The 21,442-nt window shown below is 44.8% G+C and overlaps 1 protein-coding gene across 1 annotated transcript in view; it reads right to left on the minus strand.

Annotated features, from left to right (window-relative positions):
- Positions 1 to 18,316, minus strand: part of mroh1 (maestro heat-like repeat family member 1) — a 33,946-nt gene extending 15,630 nt beyond the window's left edge. Inside the window, exons 1-24 of the mRNA XM_080540366.1 lie at positions 18,265 to 18,316; positions 17,233 to 17,347; positions 16,642 to 16,787; positions 15,371 to 15,502; positions 14,754 to 14,916; positions 14,481 to 14,579; positions 14,218 to 14,369; positions 13,583 to 13,723; positions 13,153 to 13,245; positions 12,769 to 12,847; positions 11,906 to 12,019; positions 10,865 to 10,938; positions 9,863 to 9,985; positions 8,417 to 8,524; positions 7,340 to 7,484; positions 6,755 to 6,795; positions 6,500 to 6,641; positions 5,920 to 5,972; positions 5,622 to 5,729; positions 5,207 to 5,326; positions 4,504 to 4,626; positions 4,081 to 4,227; positions 2,653 to 2,679; positions 1,400 to 1,522 (exon numbers count right to left, since the gene is read on the minus strand). Coding sequence (XP_080396492.1) covers positions 1,400 to 1,522; positions 2,653 to 2,679; positions 4,081 to 4,227; positions 4,504 to 4,626; positions 5,207 to 5,326; positions 5,622 to 5,729; positions 5,920 to 5,972; positions 6,500 to 6,641; positions 6,755 to 6,795; positions 7,340 to 7,484; positions 8,417 to 8,524; positions 9,863 to 9,985; positions 10,865 to 10,938; positions 11,906 to 12,019; positions 12,769 to 12,847; positions 13,153 to 13,245; positions 13,583 to 13,723; positions 14,218 to 14,369; positions 14,481 to 14,579; positions 14,754 to 14,916; positions 15,371 to 15,502; positions 16,642 to 16,787; positions 17,233 to 17,260 — 2,481 coding nt within the window. The 5' untranslated portion in view covers positions 17,261 to 17,347; positions 18,265 to 18,316. The remainder of the gene's footprint in view (positions 1 to 1,399; positions 1,523 to 2,652; positions 2,680 to 4,080; positions 4,228 to 4,503; positions 4,627 to 5,206; positions 5,327 to 5,621; positions 5,730 to 5,919; positions 5,973 to 6,499; positions 6,642 to 6,754; positions 6,796 to 7,339; positions 7,485 to 8,416; positions 8,525 to 9,862; positions 9,986 to 10,864; positions 10,939 to 11,905; positions 12,020 to 12,768; positions 12,848 to 13,152; positions 13,246 to 13,582; positions 13,724 to 14,217; positions 14,370 to 14,480; positions 14,580 to 14,753; positions 14,917 to 15,370; positions 15,503 to 16,641; positions 16,788 to 17,232; positions 17,348 to 18,264) is intronic.
- Positions 18,317 to 21,442: the final 3,126 nt, after the last annotated feature.

Genomic DNA, 21,442 nt, shown 5'->3' on the forward strand with positions numbered 1-21,442 from the left:
TTCACAGTTGCTCAGTTTAAATCATTCAGTCATTAGACATCCCCATTGTCTAATGCTAGCAGAACAAGCATTCAGACATTGAGGGCCAAAACTCCAGAGGCTAAAGACCAATGCACACGGCGTGCGATTTTGTCGCACAACAACATTCGATTCTCAATTCACACCACCAAAGTGTGTGGGTGTGAATTGAGAATTGAATGTTGTCGTGCGACAATATCGCATCGCACGCCGTGTGCATTGTCTCATTCAAAACAATGGAATCGAATTCATTGGCCTTAACCCACAGCTACTTCCTCCCCCAGGCGATCAGGCTCATAAACAAGCCTACTGTAGACAATTAACTATTATCCCCAAACACTCCATGTGTACAGACTACCTAACCTTAAGCACACAGTCACTTTACTCAACACTACCTCTTACACCCACTGCCACCAAGTGCAATACTCATGACATTTCTACTTTATTTTACTTTTTGTACTGTTAATTGTATCCTGTCGTACTTGTCTTATTTGCCTCCCACAACTTGTCCATTGTCTCTTTTATGTCTTGTACTATGGACCTATCGCTAAGCCTCTTTGAAAACCCAGACAAACAAACAACGCTTCACTGACAGTGACTGACTGACCGACCGTGACTGAATGACATTCAATGACTTACAATGGCGGGAGTTGGTTAATTTCTGATTTCTGATTTACCACAGCAAGTAATAGTAATATTTTTATTTTTTTTAAAGACGACAACAATATTTAGTCTAGAAGCTTTTCACCATCAGATATTAGCTAGTTGTTTGTCCGAGTTTTCTGCCTGTAGTGACTTTTGCTGTGATATGATTGGACAATTTCTATTTTGGGGCGTGGCTTAGTGATAGGTCTATTGTCACTTTATATATGTTTACTAATCTTGTCTCACTGTCTTGTGCTGCAATGTCAGGAACCGAAGCCTAAGAATTTTACTCACTTAAAGCCAATGCACACGGCGTGCGATTTTGTCGCACGACAACATTCGATTCTCAATTCACACCACCGAAGTCGGAGCAGGCAGGCTGATTACTATAGGCTCTACCAATATTGCTTGCCTTGCTTCCACAATTTCTACAAGATAGATATTGTGCCTACATGCTCGATTGTTATTATTATGTAATATAGGTGTCTTGTAATCCCATATGAGATGGGCCGTGTTGTTGACTTCGGTGGTGTGAATTAAGAATCGAATGTTGTCGTGCGACAATATCGCATCGCACGCCGTGTGCATTGTCTCATTCAAAACAATGGAATAGAATTTCTCGGTGCGGCAAAATCGCACGCCGTGTGCATTGGCCTTTACACTTGTGTAATGTGATGTAACAATACAACTTGAAACTTGATTTAGTTCGTTCTAGAACGCAGTGGAGGTAACTGACCATCATGACTCCCATCAGCTCCTGCTTGCGGGTGAACAGGTAGCCTTGTCTGCGCACGCACGTGCTGATGGCCTTCGCTATCAGGCCCACGCTCTGGATCAGGCTCAGCTTCATGGTCAGGTCCTGATGGATGACACGGCGTACACACAGACACACACACACACACACACACACACACACACACGCACATACGCAGACAGAGGGACACAGACAGACACATGACCCAAGCAGACAGAGAGACAGACAAACATAAACACATATACACACAGTCTCAGACTGCGGTCGTGGTAAATGGCAGTCAAGAGTATTTGAGCTGGGTCCCGTTGGCTGATGGCGCTCGCTGCCTGTGCAACGTATTCATCGCGGGCCAGATGAAGTCACAGCCACAGCCACAGCCACTGAGGAACCGTTAGATCATAATAGAGGACGACTACTGGAACAGTGTAAGCAATTGATCAAATCCAAAACATTACTCCTCAAGAACCACCGCAACCCACGAGCACAATCACAACGGGGCAGTCACCTGACCCACCATTCTCTTAATATTCCATAATGCCGTGAATTCAATATCCACAGAGGAGAAGAATTCAACGACAGGAAAAAATAACTATATTAGAGCATCTACATCGTATGCAACTTAATGGTTTCAACACATCGGCATCAGAAACAGTAGTGTATTGGTTGGTAAAGCGCAATCCATTCAGTTTCAGTTGTTTCACACCGTTTGCAGTGATGCAGAATCTATTTATAGATACAGGCGATTGATTCGATGACTAAAAAAAGAAGAGGTTGAGCACCCATGCCTACATGCTTACTGATCTGAAATCCAAATGTTGCGATTTGAACAAAACCAGAAAAGTGAAGTGAACAACCTGCGAGAGGAAGGAAGGTAGTAGGAAAAATCGGGTAAGTTTAGGGTTAGATTGGGTTAGTAAGAGCTTCCTTCGGTTCAAGAACAAGTTCAACATTCGGAACTTCTGAAAAACGGTGAGCCAAACAAATCGAGTGAAGAAGACACTCTAAAAGTCATTTTTAAAAGAAGTTCAGAATGCTGAGGTAGCGTTCTACCCGGATGTTAAGAGAAAGCTTGTAAGAAGAGATAAGGTTTTGAAGTTAGAGCATTGAGAGAAGAGAGAGAGAGAGAGAGAGAGAGAGAGAGAGAGAGAGAGAGAGAGAGAGAGAGAGAGAGAGAGAGAGAGAGAGAGAGAGAGAGAGAGAGAGGCGGTCCTCGTTCGGGTTCCTCATCACGGTACCTTAGTCTCTACTTTTATTCCCAGAACCTGCACAACATAAAAGTAACAGGGAGTTTAATCCACAAGTGTTTTTGTTTCCACACAAAAAAAGGTAGATCCTTCTTCCCCACAAAAGAATCACTCATTAGGGAAATAGGCCTTGTTTTTGACTGCATGTATGACTGACTAACAACTACCCTTAGATACTCAGAGGTCTGTAACAACGGTATGGGAGAGTGACAAATGCATATCATTCGGATACAGATGAACTCAACGTCTACATCCCCGTTGCAGAGCAGTTTAAGGTTAGCAAAATGTTACAGTACTCCCTAGCGCAGTGAAATGAGCCCTGTGGAACTGCCTCCAAAAAGACTCAGCTCCCTATACTAAACACCTAGTGTGTGTGTGTGTGTGTGTGTGTGTGTAGTGTTTGTCCAACCACCCACCCCTTTTACTTTGGACATAAAAATACCACGCTCCAATTCAAAAGTGGAAATCTGGAGGTCATGCATTGGCAGCGACAGAGGGTGCAATTTAACGGACTCATTTCACAAAGAAAACTATGGCGGCTAGTTTTCAGTCAGTGTAATGCTAAGCATATGGTGGTTAAGAAATCAGGGGGGGACATAAACCAGGTTCATCTGTAACCTTGGAGAGGGGAGCCCTGACACCGCAATTTCTTCTTCTACACCCCCAAAAAAAGCTGATGGGGATGAACTCTCTTTCAACTGTCGGACCGCGGCGGTCTGTTCAAACATTCCTTTTCCGACACGGCAGATATGTGTTTTGGCTTGATGGGGGAATGGGTTAGTGATGGTTTTAGTAGGACATATACACGTGCGACAGGAAACTCATTAGCTAAGTGAATGTGATATCTGAGCTTAGCGAGCTGGGCTCCGTTCACTCCCCAGTCTCCTTCTCCGAGGCGGCTGTCGCGACCAGCACCGAACCGTCTGACCGGCGGCCCGCTTTGAACCGCGGAGGGGCAGTCTTAATCACGTTTCTGCTCTGTGAGGTCACTCAAAGGAATGCCAACCCAAGCACGCTTGCAGGGCCAACAGGGGGGGGGCGGTAACCGAATGTTTTTTTTGTTTTTTTTAATTTTCAGGCATAATGTTAAACCACAGTCATCTCGGCGATGCTAGCCCTGCCGTTCGTGGAAAAAGGAAAACATTACAACTGTGATTGGTGAAGCACATAGTTACGCGGTGGTCGGCGGTGGAGTGTCGCACTATGATTATTTTTCTTTTCGACTAAACGGGGGTATAAACGGAGTGCAGTCTGGATGTTTACAGATGCCAGCCGCGGTTTATGGACTGGCCGCACCTCTTTATGAGAGATGTTGGCCTTTCTAACGGCTCACTCTCTCCCTCCCTCCCTCTCTCTCTCTCTCCCTCCATCCCTCCCTGGCAGGTTGTGTGATGGCGTAGGTGCTTTCCAGAGAAGTACCTTGGTGTTGAAGTGTCTGCTGATGCTACGGAGGACGTCAGAGTCGATCCTGGACAGGATCTGCTCCTCGGGAGCGTGCAGTGCTACGTAGCCGTAGCACAGGATCAATGTGCTCTTCATCTTCTCGATGTCCACGTCGTTCTTGTCCTGAGAGACAGGGAGGGGACGAGGGGAGGGGGACGAGGGGAGGGGGACGAGGGGAGGGACGTGACTACGGCTGATCTTTCTCTGAATTGGGACAGTTGAAGAGAAACCTTTTAAATATCTAGTATTACTTCACATTACATAAATTAATATCAATTAATTCCATCATAACTTTTGAATCTGTCCAAAAGACCAATGGGGCTGATTTACAATATAGTTTGTTGAAAGAAATGACATGGCAAAAGTTTTTTTCCTCAATAAAAACCATGAATAATATACTTTGAGGAGCCCAAATATTCCTGAGGCTTTCTTGAAGGCATCGGATTTCCCAAAATCGTCCAGTTTAGCGAGGGTAGCATCCAGATGACTGCTGGCGCACAGCCCGATCCCCATGGCGACTCCCTGGGAAACCAATTACCCAAACACACCCTATTAGTGGAGTTTAATGGATGTTTAAGCCTCAAATTACCAAACAGAGCATCTATATTATCATTACCATCATTAGCATCTGAGCACCCACTCTGCTATTAAAGATTGTTAAAAACCAAAAATCCTAATCATCTGGTTCTAATACAGCGGAAATGAGGGAAAACCTTAACCCCAGACACAAATTACAGCTTAGGAGGCAGACGTGACCTCCCTTTGAAAATAAGCAAAAGGCTTAAGCATACAGTACTTGTCACAAGACTGTCTTACTGTGGGCAATTTAGCTAGTTTGAGCTACACGCTGCACAAAGACACACTGTTCTCTGAGGGTGGGCGCGAATGCAGCAGATTACATAGAGTTGTCACGTTGAAAAACAACACTACAAACAAAACTGACTTTTAACTCTGTGGTAACTTTTTAAAAGTCTGTTGAACCTCTGAGGTATGCACAATGCTCTCCTGATGACTGGGTTAGGGGGTAGAACAGCGAAAGGTTTTCGGAGGGATTGTAAGCGTGACACAAACAGGAAAGGGACGACGACGGGATGGTTTTTACCGCTCTCTCGATGGCGTCGTTGTGGCGTGAGTTGATCAGGATCTCCTGTAGCTGCCTTTTGACCACCTCCTTGTTGTAGCACTGCTGCAGAGTCACCCCCACACACTTGTACAGGAAACTCTGTCGAAAAAGTCAACCGTAAGAAAATGATTATTATTCATTATAAATCTTGGACGTTTGGAATATCAAGATTGCGTTTGGTGCCTAGTGGAAGCGTGCGTTGGCCGTTTCGGGAGGTCAAATTAAACCTTGGAATAAGGAGTTTTAGAGAGGATATGAAAAATATCTTTTGTCCTCCATATTAAGGCGTATTAGAGAGGCACTGGGTAAGGGGAACTGAAGAGAATTAGGAAATACGATACGTCTCCAAGCTACAGCAGGAGGTTCGTAGGAGGGTGTTGTTGCGCTCGCTAACCTTCTCCTCCAGGGAGTGGTTGTAGGTGGGGAGGTAGCGCGTCGCCTCGGTGGCCAGCTGGCAGCTCCACTTGTCATCAGCTATGGCCACAAGGGTTCTGGATAGGAGCTGTGTCCAAAAACACAGCAGCAGCAGGCCATGTGACCACTTATGTCAGTATATCAAATCCCTGGACTGGAACAATAACAAACACTTGGCAGTTGAGCTGCCTTCCACTGGAAGACGGAGCATTGTCAAATATTCAGACAACGCTAAAGTGTGGGGGGGGGGATTTTGCATACAGTAGTAAACACCAAACCTTTAGTAGACTCTCTTCCCATTTCTTCTTGTCTAGTGTTTCTGGAGTCGACTCTGTAAAGAGAAAAAAAAAGAAGAAAAAAAAGGAGGAAAAATAATTTAAATGAGAGAGATTTCTGAGGGGAGTATACTCGGAACGTGCCGCACTTCCCAAGGAAAAGAACCCGTTGAGCTGCAGAATTTGTGCGTGATCCAACCTAACCAAAGAGCTAAAATGATTTAAGATCAGTTTTAATACCCTATGCTCTACTTAAAACTCGAACTATGTATTTTTACGAGGGAAAGACGAAATAGCCCAAAGCTAAAAAAGCTCTCTCGCAAAAACATAGCCTGACATTGCCTCTGAAATTGGAAGCACTTAGAACATCCCATAACTGGAGCTGTTGTGGTGGATGGAAGTGATCCTTGCAGTTTGGTTTATTTCAAACGCATCCTCAGTACACAATCGATTCTTTTAAAACTATTGACATTCAATTTGGGTTCAAGGGTTGTCAATACCACAGCGATAAACTGTCTGTATTATTTCTGTTTTGGAGAGACAAGGGGCCGTTGAGTTCGCATAGAGAGTTCAAGGCGTTTACCTTCCAGGTAGGTCAGGAGGGGCGGGATCTCCGTCTCCCAGACCGTCTCCGTGTTAGGGTGGATGTTTGGGCTCAGGACATTCAGCAGAGAGAGGGACGGAGCGCCGTGACCGCGATTCCGAAACGGGAACGCGCCGTTGACCTAACGAGAGATACATACAGATACGCAGGTGAGAAAAGAAAACATTATTTTTGTTCTTAAGCGTTTATTGGAGACTTCATAATGGTCATATCTGTTCCATAGACTGTACTTACCAGTAGCCTGATCATAAGTACATACGGGGAGGGTAGATTAACTGGAAGAGAAGAGAGAGAGAGAGAGAGAGAGAGAGAGAGAGAGAGAGAGAGAGAGAGAGAGAGAGAGAGAGAAAGAGAGAGAGAGAGAGCAGACAAGGGTAAAGCAGACTAAGCAGCATAATGAATGACTCGGTGATTAACAACGCTGGCCCTCGTATTGTTCCCGCAAGGAGCTGACTTTAATCATTGTCTCTTCAACAGAAACAATTACCTTACAGTTCGAGACCCAGGCGCTTTATTTTGGTGATAAATATGCATTTTTTTCATTCAGCTAATCAAAGCCAGACGCGTCTGGCTCTCAGCGACCGGCCTTTAATGAGAACAAAATGTCTGCGTGTAAAATTGGACTTTGAACGGAAAATAACAATTCCTGTCCCAACTGACGCTGACGAGCCGGGCTGCCTTGCGACCATCTTGTTTACATTAAAGCACCGCGCTGAAAACAGGGGGCGCCGGCTCAGCCTATGTGGAAAAGCCCCCCCCCCCCCCCGACACATTAGTCAGATCCCCCCCTCTCTCGTCATGACATCATCACAGGGGCACCTTGCTCGTTAAAGTCGATGGTGAAGTTGGGCTCCTGGGCGGCTCTCTTCTTGCTGCCCAGCAGGATCAGGCTCTTGCACACGGGCGTTGTGGCGTTGGAGTACTGACCCGGGGTCAGGTAGTACAGCAGCATCGGCCAAAGAACCTGCGGAAGGCAAGACGGGGGACGGGGGGACGGGGGGGACGTCAAAGTCATCAATCGAAAACATCCAGACACGTCTATCACAATTACTGGGGCGTCCAAATAGTAGAAAATAACACTGTAGTAGGCGTTGATGTTGGACTCGATAACGGTATATATATTATTTTGGGGGGGGAATATCGAGAATCATTGTTGTCTCCCAACAACAGATAATGAAACACACGTGTCATCTCCTAGTGTTGGTAACTTACGTGGAAACTTACGTGGAAAAAATAAGTAAAGCTGAGTGTGTACTAAAAAAAAAGAAAAGAAAAAGGGATGGTGATGCTGTCTTTGGACGTGATCCTAAGATACTGTGTCTGGGTGTTTATGAGGATCTACCTTCGGCGGAGGGAAAACAGAGTTGTTTCCATAAAAAGCTTTTTGGATGAGAAGGATGCGAACTTTAATGCACATCTGATGATAGTTACGGCTTTCTTCTTGACTCTCGTTTTTTACGCAAACTGCAATATGGGATGCCACCCTCAGCGTTTTCTCATAAATGTTAATATCCGTAAGTGTTCTGCTGGAACTGAGATGTTCTGAAGCCGTTTTCATTTTAGAATTTTTTTACGGCGGGAACAAAAACATTTAATGTCATTTCTACATCTCTTCGAGATACAGAATGTGCTACTTTTATTCCCCTTATAAAAAAAAAAAGCCCCCTCTAACTGAAACTTTTTCCACGACCTGTAAAATAAACGTTGGGCAGAAACATACTCATCAAATACGTTAAAAAAAGAGCAGGGACACACAGAGTCACAGTTATTGCCCACAGAGAGAATGTCCATGGAAAAAAAGAGAAAGTAAGATGAGGAAAGAGGAGAAAGAGGAGGGGGTGAGTGAGAGAGAAAGAGAGAAAGACAGAAAGAATGAGGGGAGCTCCCAAGACCTACGTCAGCCAGGCGGCCCACGGTGGTGGTGAAGAGATGCAGGGTGTTGTCACACATGCTCCGCAGGGCCTCGTTGGTCACCTCCTCTGGGTCGGCGGGCCGCTTGTCACGCTGCAACACACACATGCTGCCTTTAGAGAGACACACGCACACTGCAACACACACATGCTGCCTTTAGAGACACACGCACACTGCAACACACACATGCTGCCTTTAGAGAGACACACGCACACTGCAACACACACATGCTGCCTTTAGAGAGACACACGCACACTGCAGCACACACATGCTGCCTTTAGAGACACACGCACGCTGCAACACACACATGCTGCCTTTAGAGACACACGCACGCTGCAGCACACACATGCTGCCTTTAGAGAGACACGCACACTGCAACACACACATGCTGCCTTTAGAGAGACACACACACACATGCTGCCTTTAGAGAGACACGCACACTGCAACACACGCATGCTGCCTTTAGAGAGACACACACACACATGCTGCCTTTAGAGACACACGCACACTGCAGCACACACATGCTGCCTTTAGAGAGACACACACACACATGCTGCCTTTAGAGACACACGCACACTGCAGCACACACATGCTGCCTTTAGAGAGACACACACACACATGCTGCCTTTAGAGACACACGCACACTGCAGCACACACATGCTGCCTTTAGAGACACACGCACACTGCAACACACACATGCTGCCTTTAGAGACACACGCACGCTGCAACACACACATGCTGCCTTTAGAGAGACACACACACACACAGACACACACATGCTGCCTTTAGAGAAACACACGCACACTGCAACACACACATGCTGCCTTTAGAGAGACACACGCACGCTGCAACACACACATGCTGCCTTTAGAGAGACACACGCACGCTGCAACACACACATGCTGCCTTTAGAGACACACGCACGCTGCAACACACACATGCTGCCTTTAGAGACACACGCACACTGCAACACACATGATGCCTTTAGAGACACACACACACTGCAACACACACATGCTGCCTTTAGAGAGACACACGCACACTGCAACACACACATGCTGCCTTTAGAGAGACACACACGCTGCAACACACTCATGCTGCCTTTAGAGAGACACACGCACACTGCAACACACACATGCTGCCTTTAGAGACACGCACACTGCAACACACATGCTGCCTTTAGAGAGACACACACACACACACAGACACACACACACACAGACACACAGACACACACACACACACACACACAGTCACACACAGGCACACAAACACACACACACAGACACAGACACAGACTAGACTACACTACACACCCACACACACACACACACACGCGTGCACACGCATAGGTCCGCGCATGGACCTACGTAGAGGGTGTCAGACAGAGCATAGACCTCCGTAGTGGGTGTCAGACAGACATGGACCTACGTAGTGGGTGTCAGACAGAGCACAGTGCTGGATGATGAACTTCACCAGGAGGTCTCCTCCCTCCACCTCCAGGTAACCATGGTGAGCCATGGCACTGATCACCTGGATCACCCTCTTCTTCACCTGCCGGAGGGAGACAGCAGCCAGGGGTCAGGGGTCACACATCACATTAGATGAGATTACAACCTTTTTGTCATTGTACAGAGTACAACGACATGGATTGTTTGGCTCTAGGCACAGAGTCACAGCCATAGTCAGCGGCCCCCGAGCGATTAGGGGTTAAGTGCCTTGCTCAAGAGCACCACGCCAGTGGTCGGTAGGCACCTTAGATACGATGCCAGCAACCCTCCCAGTTCACCAGCTCACATCCGGCTCGCTCCTGAGGCGGGGGTCGAACCGGCGACCTTCCCGATTGCTAGCCGGTCTCTCTAAGCTCCAGGCTACCCGCCGCCCCGTGTGTTGTACCACACACGTACTGTACCACCTGATGTCCCAGAGGACTTTACAGACACTAAACTCTGACGGATATGTGGGTGTTGAGGGGTATGTGGGGGTGGTCCTGTTAAGGAGTGTTGGGGGGTATGTGGGTGTGGTCCTGTTAAGGAGTGTTGGGGGGTAGGTGGGGGTGGTCCTGTTAAGGAGTGTTGAGGTATGTGGGGGTGGTCATATTAAGGGGTATGTGGGTGTGGTCATATTAAGGAGTGTTGGGGGGTATGTGGGTGTGGTCATATTAAGGGGTATGTGGGTGTGGTCTTATTAAGGAGTGTTGGGGGGTATGTGGGTGTGGTCATATTAAGGGGTATGTGGGTGTGGTCATATTAAGGAGTGTTGGGGGTATGTGGGTGTGGTCATATTAAGGAGTGTTGGGGGTATGTGGGTGTGGTCATATTAAGGAGTGTTGGGGGGTATGTGGGTGTGGTCATATTAAGGAGTGTTGGGGGGTATGTGGGTGTGGTCATATTAAGGAGTGTTGGGGGTATGTGGGTGTGGTCAGGATGTTACCTTGTTGCTGTGGTCCGCCAGAGGCTGCCTGAGACTGGACAGGATGAGAAGCTTCTTGGTCTCCATGATGGTTGCTAGGTTACAGACAGAGAGGATGTCACGGGTACTAGATGTCCTCAGGCCATTTTGTACAGTAGCAGTCAAAAGTTTGGACACACCTTCTCATTCAATGTTTTTTCTTTATTTATATATTATTTTCTACATTGTAGATTAATACTGAAGACATCAAAACTATGAAAGAATACATATGGAATTATTTAGTAAACAAAAAGGTGTTAAACAAAACAGAATATGATTTATATTTTAGATTCTTCAAAGTAGCCACCTTTTGCTTTTTTTGTGGTTTTCTCCCACGTATTCTAGAGAAGAGAATGCTGGGCGGTGTTCACAGTTTCTTTTTCCAGGGAGGGAGGCACCCACCCACCCACCCACCCACCCACCCACCCACCCACACACCCACACACCCACCCACCCACCCACACACCCACCCACCCACACACCCACACACACACACACACACACACACACTGCCAAGAGAATGCCAAGAGTGTGCAAAGCTGTCATCTAAAGGTAGCTACTTTGAAGAATCCAAAATATAAAACATATTCTTCAGAAGCCTGATTCCATATGTGTTCTTTCATAGTTTTGATGTCTTCAGTATTAATCTACAATGTAGAAAATATTTTTAAAAATTAAAATAAAACCATTGAATGAGAAGGTATGTCCAAACTTTTAACTGGTACTGTAACTACAGTACATCAAAGCACTTTTACAGGTGCTCGCCAATCATACACATAAAGGTCAGGAGAAGAACAAGTCACTTTGTAAGTAAACACAGGTACACAGGGCTGGGTGGGTGAGAGTTGTTACGGTGTGAACTCCTTTAAGCGCTGGTGTTGTTGTTTTAACGGCATCCAGTCTTCTGTATTATGTGTACATGAAAAAGTGATTATGGATTAGTTGTGTGTGTGTGTCCCCCCCCCCCCCCCGGACACATTTTTCAGTTTTCAGTTCTACTTCCGTTGTGGCGCGGCGTCTTACTGGAGGAGTTGATGAGGTGTCTGAGCACCGCCAGCGAGCCCACGCGGTTCCTCTCGTTACTGTTCTCCAGTTTCTGAAGCACAAACACCACCAGCCGGTCTGGGAAGGTGTTGGCTGTGAGGAGAGGAGAGGAGGAGAGGAGAGGAAGAAAGGAAGGAAGGAAGAGAGGAAGGAAGCACACACACACACACACAGCTGTTTAACACATTTCCCCCTGAGTGAAGTCACACTATCTAATAATGGATTATCTTGTTACAGGAGAACACGCTCATGTGGCTCCACTTATGCCCCCCACTGCTGGAATAACACAAGCATCCCGCTGGTCAGAAAGAAGCATGTTTGGAGGTCTTCTGAACATCGTACGCCGTTTCGTACAATAATTATGTTGGTAAAAGCATGACTAGATACTCTTATATTCCTGCTTTTAGGCAGTTATCCACATCAATCTATATGCTATATGGGTTCTGTGATCAAAAGGTGCAAGCACAGAATGCTGTCCAACATTTGAAAATCTAATATCATATTGTCCACTATAATATCACGCTATGTTACAAAGTCAAAGCATTTAAAGCCCCTTTCGATATCTAAGATTATACAGAATAACTACGCATTTCTCTACTTTCAATGGCAGTCTCTGGGTATTAGGGGGACTGCTGTTTACGGTAACTCAATCCCTCTCTCTTCTCAGCACATGACCACTGGATTACAACATAACAGCACTGGTCAACTGACTATATGATCCAGCCTAGACAGAGCACAGATCTCACCGTCCAATAAGCCTAAGCACAAAGCAAGGCACACAGACAGACAGACAGACATCTCCTCAGTGTGTGATTGATTGATTGAAGAACAAAAAGACCAACCTAGAATGCTGAAGCATCTCAATACCTCGTTGTGGTTTTTCACAGTCGGCGGGTTATTGTAATTGACGGGTGCGCAGACCTGTAGTGACCCAAAGCAGAGTAATAATAATAAATAAATAAAAAACACATAAGCAATTTCACACATCTAGATTGACACACAAATGAATTACACTTCCAATTTGTTTTGCCTTAAGTCAACTGTTATTGAGCCGTGACCTTGGCGTCAAATGCTTTTAATCATTGTGACTCATCCAGACATGTGACAACAACAACAGGAAATGATGCACTATGTATCCTGTGATGTCACCATTGCTTCATTGCCGCACAGCTTGAATGAGTCAGAGTGTGGGAAGCCTGGGCCTGCCAACTGTATTGTCATCACACCTGCTGATGCAGGACAAAGAGCAGACTGTCGAGCTGCGTCTCCAGAACTCTGCTGCCCATGTTCACGGAAGCCTCCAGAACTTGGCACAGGCTCTGCGGAATACAAAAACAGAGAGAGAGAGAGAGAGAGAGAGAGACAGAGACAAACAGAGAGAGACAGAGAGAGAGACAGAGGGAGAGAGACAGAGAGAGAGAGAGACAGAGAGAGAGACACAGAGAGAGACAGAGAGAGAGACAGAGAGAGAGACAGAGAGAGAGACACAGAGAGAGACAGAGAGAGAGAGAGAGAGAGAGAGCGAGAGATTAGTAATCAAGGAAGATTAGTAATCAAGGAAAATAAAAATGCTCCAGACTTGAACTCTTTGGGTCTTTGGTCACGCCAGCAGACTTTCGAAGTCTCTCACCACAACCAGGCCATTCTAGGACCCACCTTGCTGATGATGTAATGCTCGGCATTCTTCTTGTAGAGGGAGAGGATTGTGGGTATGAGTTTGGGAAGCTGCTCCTCCAGTTTGTCATGGGCCATCAGGTGACTCATGGATCCCAACGCCTCTGCCACGGTGAGCCGCAGCTAAAGGCACCATCACAGAGAGGAGGAAAAACACACAACGCACTGGAAAATAAATCCAATCAATCAACTTCGGCCATTATCTGAACCCAAAAACCCGAAAGCTGTTTATAAAAGTGGGGCGGGGTAGTCTTACTTTTGACATTCTTCCAAAAAAATACAATGAGGGGAATATTACATTACAATGCAGTTGGCACTGCGGTGAACTAAAAACGGGAGTTCATTACCACAGGCTGAAGATAATTCTGCGTAACCTTAGCTATAGATAAACCTGCCACGTGTTTCCAGGGACGACTCCTCGCCTGTCTGGGACCACAGCTTGATAGCGCCGGGTGACCGACCTAATTGTGCACGTGGGTCCTCACCCTTCATGACCAGAGCCTCAGAGAAAAGGAGTGCTTTCATGATGTTCCGACAACAGAGGCACCCTGTTGAGCACCAAATGTGATTAGTGCAAATTGGTTTCCTGCCCCTTCTAATGTGGCGTACGTACGTACCTTGGGCTCCCTGCTCTGTAGCCAGCTACCGAAGAGGATGTCGTAGGCGGCGTAGATCTCGCTGGAGAAGGTGTCCTTTCGTACAGTCGGGTCGGGGGCTTTGTCCAAGTTAGCTAGGTACTCTAGGATACCCTCACTAAAGTGTGAGAGGGCTGAGGAAAGGGACAGAGATAAAGGATCAAAAATGTTAAAGGCCATGTCTGTGAGTGACGGTTTAGAGTCATGATGTTATAGTAATGCTGACTAAGTGTCTTTAGTCTTACCAGAGGAGAAGACCCACTTCATGTTGTCCTGCCTTGCCAAGCCCAGCATTGGCAGCATTGTGCCCAAGATGGCGTTGAGGAATGGCACCATACCATACACTGTGACCAAAAGGAGGTAGACACACTGAGGTAATACTTTACACAAACAGGAATCTTTAATAAATCAAGGAAGGTATTTGTTGCCTGGATACTGAAGTTGAGAAACAAAAACATTTAGACAGCTCGGTGAAGCCACTTTCTAAGCAGTCTGACACAACTGTATCTCATGCTAACCATTGGAATCAGAGAGACTGGCTAATGTTTGGACCACAAAGAAATGAGGCAGGACCCCTGGCTGGAATTTGCTGAGGATCTCCTCCATGATATCGTTGATATGTTTGTTTCCGACGGCAACCAAAATATTGCTGGCTGCCTGCTGCCAATCAGCAACAACATCCTGTAAAAAAAAAAAACATAAATAAAAGCTGAGTAAAACTGATATTACTACAGTATATATGACAATAAACAGACACTGTAGGCAAGGTGTGATATTGTCACCTTCTTAAAATAATGGCTTACGTCATATTTTATATATATATTTTATTTTAATTCATATTTTATATTTTAAGTCATATTTTCAAGTTTTGAGAAAAACAGAATAAACTGAACCCAATTTTTTTTTCTTTGTTTTAAATGTTTGTAATTTGTAAAATAGTATAGAAAATATAATATTTAGGCAAAAACATAATTTTTCTCAAAAGTGACATAAGCCGAGAAGGTAAAATGAATATGCTGCAACGGAAATGGATAAGAGTGCAACATCAGGCTGAAAGCAGTCATTGACTTGCCGCCTGCTTGGTATTTCAGACAGATAAGACTAAGCATATCCCAATCCTGGAAAGCAATCTTACCTTTGATCGCGTCATTTCATCTGAGGCCAAAGAAATTATACTTTTGATTTTCGGGTTACTGATCTCATTAATCTGGCTCTTCACGACCAGCTCGATGGTCTGCAGAATGACAACTCTGTGACCGACAATGAGCTGCAGGAAAACATATATACATTGCACTTTAATCCACTGGCTTCGAGTGCGAATGCATTGATGGTAGCTCTACTAAAAGATGTTTCACACAGGCCTAGCTTAACAGTACATTATGTTTCACAATATTCCTTCATATCATTGAGGCCTGAGAGTCACATGACCAGTTACACTCTATAGAGAAGTGATGATAAGGTTTTGCTACACAAGGGCGGTAGGATATGGTCTAATAAATAAAAAACATGTCCTCTCTCATCTCTACCGCTGGGCACCAAATACAGGGCACAGCGTAGCACTGACACACATACCCATGGCTTCAACGCTTAGGGTCACATACATTACAGTGCCTCTAAAAGCCAGAACACTTTCTCGGTCACACGTGCACTTCCCATCTGCAATGTTCCGAGACAGTCACATGACTCTCAATGTGACCAAATTATTGCAAACTGCATAAATCATTGTGAAAGGGCAGATAAACTGAGAGGGACAATTTGCAGTGTATGACGATTGAAAGCAGACTACGGTACATGCATGTATGTTAGCTTTTGGGTGTACCTAGTACTCGTATAGCTTGGTAGTGTGTCAGGGCTTAAAAGATTAAGCCTATTGTTAGCTACGCAACGTAAAAAACCAAGAAACATTTACGATGAACAACACCCACGAACGTCAACACTGTGAGTGTGCTTTGCACCATCGCCTAAAAATACCATGCGTTTACTACCATTACACACAAACAAGACGAGTGAACACATTTGCATCATGATGATGTGCATTCATATCAAGCAATACCTGCATTTTGCTAATCAGATTGGGGATGTGTAGCAGTGTGTTGTAAATGGTAAATGGACTTATATAGCGCCTTTATCCAAAGCGCTTTACAACGGCCTCTCATTCACCCATTCACACACACATTCACACCCCAATGGCGGCAAGCTACCATGCAAGGCGCCGGCCCGCTCACTGGGAGCAATTTTGGGGTTCAGTGTCTTGCCCAAGGACACTTCGACATGTGGCCAGCTGGGGCTCGAACTGCCGATCTGCCAACCTTACGATCATTAAACGGTGGCTCTACCTCCTGCGCCACAGCCATTGCTAGTGTTAGCTACATGTTGTTTCTCAGTAATAAAAGAACATAGTCTGACCTTGGGGTGTTTGACCAGGTAGTCCTGGCACATGGACAGGACCTTGTCAGGCTGCTGTTTCCCCAAGGTCAGTATAGACTTCCTGACCTGCTCCTGCACCACCGTGTCCTTGTCATTGGCAGCGTCCAGCAGAGCCAGGGTCACCTCTGGAGAACAAGGAGTAGACACAGAGGGGGAGTGAGAGGCTAGGACTCTTCAGGTGACATGGTCAAGCTCATACTGTCGATCACAAGGTCATCGTTTTACTACTTTTTCATGTCAGGGTGAGTGTTAGAACAAGGTTAGTGTATATGTCTCACATTCATACAGGGGGTAGGACTGAGGTTTCCATGCAAGACCAAGGTTGAGTCTGAGTTTGGATTAGTCTTTAAACAGCACTATGAACAGGACTGTCGCTAATGATTATATTAACACAGCTGACTGGTATCCATTTGTGGACTGGCATCCTGAGATTTCAAAAAAAAGAAAAGAAAAGAAAAAAGAAGAGAAATCCTGGATGAAAACAGGTCACGATTAAGGGTCAAAGAAGGGGAGAACCTATGAAGATGAGAAGAGCAGTTTTTCCTGAGGACAATAACAGAGGTCACTCACGTTCTACATCTGACTCCTCCATCGTCATGCCTCTCAGAAGGCCGGGTACTGAAACTATTTAGGAATGCATATGGTGGGCCGAGGGATCAGAACTTGCTCCTGTGGCGTCACCACCCTGTGAAAAGACAGAGAATCAATGTTTGAGATAGTAGTGATGAAGTCAAATGAGTGTGATACTCAACACTGAAAACAAACAAAGTGTCTCATACCATAGTATGTCTTAAACATGATCATGTAGCCCTACAAGAGGAATCTTGGATGGTCTATCCATCACATCTTCTGGTGATGTGCATTTCAGAAGAGTCTTGCTGCTAATAAATCACCTCGTTTGGCAAGCAGCCACACAGTTAAAAGGTGACAACAAGGACAAGGCTGGTTACAGTTCCCATTGACATTGGTGCATGAGAAGGTGGAACAATGCTGTGTCATGCAGCCAACAGGATCCATGTACAGTTGACTTTGTGCTGAAGAAAGGAGAGCAGCACTTCCTCGTCAGACCAACACGACCAGCTCCTTCCCTTCTTGTGTTTTTTTAAAGGTTTTTTTAAAAAGTTTTTTTTCTTTCCTAACACCAGGGGAGCCACCCCTCCTAAATTTCGTTGTTTGTTACCTGTACTGTAGCAATGACAATAAAGACCATTCATTCATTCAACACGACCTGTTCTGTCGTGGGATGCAGAGCTAGCTATCAAGCTAACTGCTGCTATATCAGCTAACAGCCCTTGAAAGTATAATAATGAGGATGACATTCACATTAACACACTAAGGGTTTTAGATAACAAGCACACTGTCGTTAAACACCAAGATATTGAGCGTCAACGTTTTTACATTCCATTATGTTCTGTGAGATGGAACCTTTGTATTTTAGGAATTACTAACTCAAAAATGTCAACATTTTAAAAATAACACCACACAGGCATTAATAAACACCTAATGGATCAGATTATGTAAAAAAAACTCAATGTTGACAAAAATGGAGATAGTAGCGAGTAGCGACCATCTATGTTTCAGGACGTGTCTAGACCCCCTCACCTGTCAGTGACTCAGGCTAGCTGGCTAGCTAACCAGACAGATGCCTCTCTCCTCTCTTCTCAAGATGTGCAGTAATCCAGCGATGTATGTGGTTGTTTAGTCAGATTATATAGTAATCGGACACTGTTATCTAACTGCCCTTTTCACTGTGATATGTTTCTCCCTCGGTGTAAACAGAGAAACCCCAGTAATAAGAGCTACAGTGGCTACTCCAAGCTAATCACTGCGTCGCATCGCAGGTAAACACGCCTAGCTGTCACGTGCCTCGAGTCAGCAGCAGGAACGTCTAAGGGCGCGTTCGTAAATTTGCTCTGGAAATTTGATCAGCACTCACGGAGTGCCTGTTGTCCAATCAAATGACTCGGTCCCTTTGTGACGTTGGACCCAGTGTGCGCTCCGGCGCTCTCAGGGCGATTTTACGAACGCAGCCTCAGTGTGGGCGTGGCTTCAGCCCCTTGTTGACTTGACCCAACCTGACTGATGATGGGGTGAGCGTTTGACATGTGAGTTTATTTTGATGCATGTGATACATTGATGTGATGTGATGGCGCTTTTTGCAAGTTCAGTTCGTGTCTTTTTTTTCTTCTTTTCTTACCCCCCTTTTTTGGGGGGATATGTTGTGCTATGTGCTGGAAAAATACTCAGAGTAGTGAGTGAGCCTTGTGTGCATTCTGACAACTTCCATTCATTCATAGGCCTACTGCATAACGAATTGGCTGTGCCTATATCCATTGATAGGATACCTGCTATGGCCATTTGTTCTGTACTGATGATGAGAGAGCCCTTGCTGATTGTAAAGCCCCTTGGAGGGACTAGGAAAGAGCTAGACAAGTGCACTAGAGGGAGCCAGTTAGTTGGACTACAAAACTGTACCTGTTGGCCCATTGGGTTTTACCTTCATCAGCAAAAACAACAACACCAGTACAACCTTAACTCACTAACTGCCGACAAAATCTAAAACATTCACCACCTAGAGTGTCAAGTGTTGTATGTGGTGTTTACCTAACAACAGTACTTCAAAAATGAAGCATCATAATTTATGCATTTTTGGTGAATAAAGTCAGTCACCCTTGGACCTTTAGAATGTTAACAATTTTGGCAACTTTATTCATCCTCGGCACTAAATGATTTAAACGTTTTCAGTACTGACTCATTGACGACTAACTGTCAACACCACTATATGAAAAGGCCCAAATGTGAAGCTATAGACTATTAGGAGGATCATCTTTATTGTCAGCTTTGTCACTGCTGGAGTATCAGCAGCTACGGTATAGACCTATAGTTTATGAGAGCGACATAGTTAGAGCCTTATGTGAATGTAAATGTCAATGTAGAAGGCTCTACCATTAGGCCAAGAGGACATCTTTAGTTTAGTTTAGAGTTTTCAGGCTTAGGGCCTCGTCACAAGAATGTGATTCCTAATCAACTGCACTACATTTATCTCTATTTCCGTCTTTCTGATATGTATTCAATTGCAATGAGAATAGATACAAACAGGTACCTCGTCTCTAGTCTTAGAAAGTGTAAAATCCACTAAATGAGGGAGTGAAATTGTTGTACATGGTGAATAAACGTAACTTACTTCCTTTCTTACTAAATTACAATTAAATCACTGGGAGTCAAATATACATGGCATTATGGCCCATGACTGCCACTTAATGTAGTGGTGGATATTAATGTAGTGGAGGAGGGATATAATTAATTCCCTTGAAACTAAACCCTGTATGGGTTCAATGTAGTCATTAAATGTCTTTTAGTTTATTTTTGTACAATTTCTTTGGTGTGTGTAGCCCAGTCTGTGTGTAGTCTATATGTCTCAATGGTATGGAAATGACAGAATAACTTAAATATGTAATGAGCACTGGCATGCATGCATTTCTCTGAGCATTTCAGTTCACAGCTCCAGGGAAGCTAATTGGCTAGTTTATGAAATGTGGCCTTCGTTCCAACTGATGGAGGCTTTAATGTTTGTCATTTACACAGGCATGTTTTTAGATTTATTTTTCAAACCACAAATCCTTTTTTCAATAACCGTGCAGCTGTGGTAACAAGAACAGAAAGTATTTATTGATATTTATATTTCAGTATACAAATTGTAAATTGAAGTGAGGCACTTGTCAAATTCCACTAGAAATTTACAGGAAACATTATTGTGTGTGTGTGTGTGTGTGTGTGTGTGTGTGTGTGTGCGTGCGTGCGTGCGCGTGCGCGTGTGCGTGTGCGTGTGTGTGTGTGTGTGTGTGTGCACGTGAGTGTGTGTGTGTGTGTGTGCACGTGTTTTCAGCCTTTCCCAAGGTTGGGAATGGCCAAGTCGTGGCCATGATTTGGTAGGTGCAGAGTGAAAGAATGAAGTTACAAGTTCAGCAGACATTAATCAGAGATTTAAATGAAATGTCCAAGCAATGACAATTGATTTACAACACAAACGACACTGCATTTTGTTTGAGAACTAGCTTTGTTTTTATTTTTTACCAATTTGTTAACAATGTTTGCTAACAAGGTTTGCTAGCAAAAGGAGTAACCTAACTGTGTTCATTTTGCTTAATCGTAAGACTGTATTTACAATGAGCTCACTGACTTTACTTAAATACCATATCTGTTGATTTGGGGGTACCGACTGTTTATAAAACTATTTTCACAGCTCTGTCTTCCCCAAGTAGGAATTAATGGTATCTTCTAGCTGCCCACTCCATCCTTCACAGAGCCCATAATGAAAGGTTTAAGGAGACAGACGAGACGGAGCAGAGGTTCAGACTTTTATTAAACAACATTAAACAAATTACAGGCCAACAGGCATAACAACCCTGTGAACATTTTTAATTAGGAACGCATAACACTGAGACAAATTGGCCCTGCCTGTGTGCGCATATGGGGACTGCACAACTATGAAAGCAAATCAATCTGATTCCTGCCAGGACGTTCTGCTTGACCAAGAAATACTTGAGTTGTAAAAATGCTCATTAATAAACACCGCTCGGCAGAAATATATTTGTCTGTCAATCAACACAAACTGATCCTCCATTTTGTCTCGGAAACAAAGGGCACACGTACAAGGGATGAAACAAGGGCCCAGTTTGGCCATGTGTGGTGGAATGTGTGAAGTCACTTTTCAAGTTGGTTTTTGATATTGATAGTTAAAGCGACTTGATGTTTGTCAAGATTTGAAAAAGATTTGAGA

This window comes from Nansenia antarctica (genome assembly GCF_963989245.1).
Source record: "Nansenia antarctica genome assembly, chromosome: 10".
NCBI classification, from domain to species: domain Eukaryota; kingdom Metazoa; phylum Chordata; class Actinopteri; order Argentiniformes; family Microstomatidae; genus Nansenia; species Nansenia antarctica.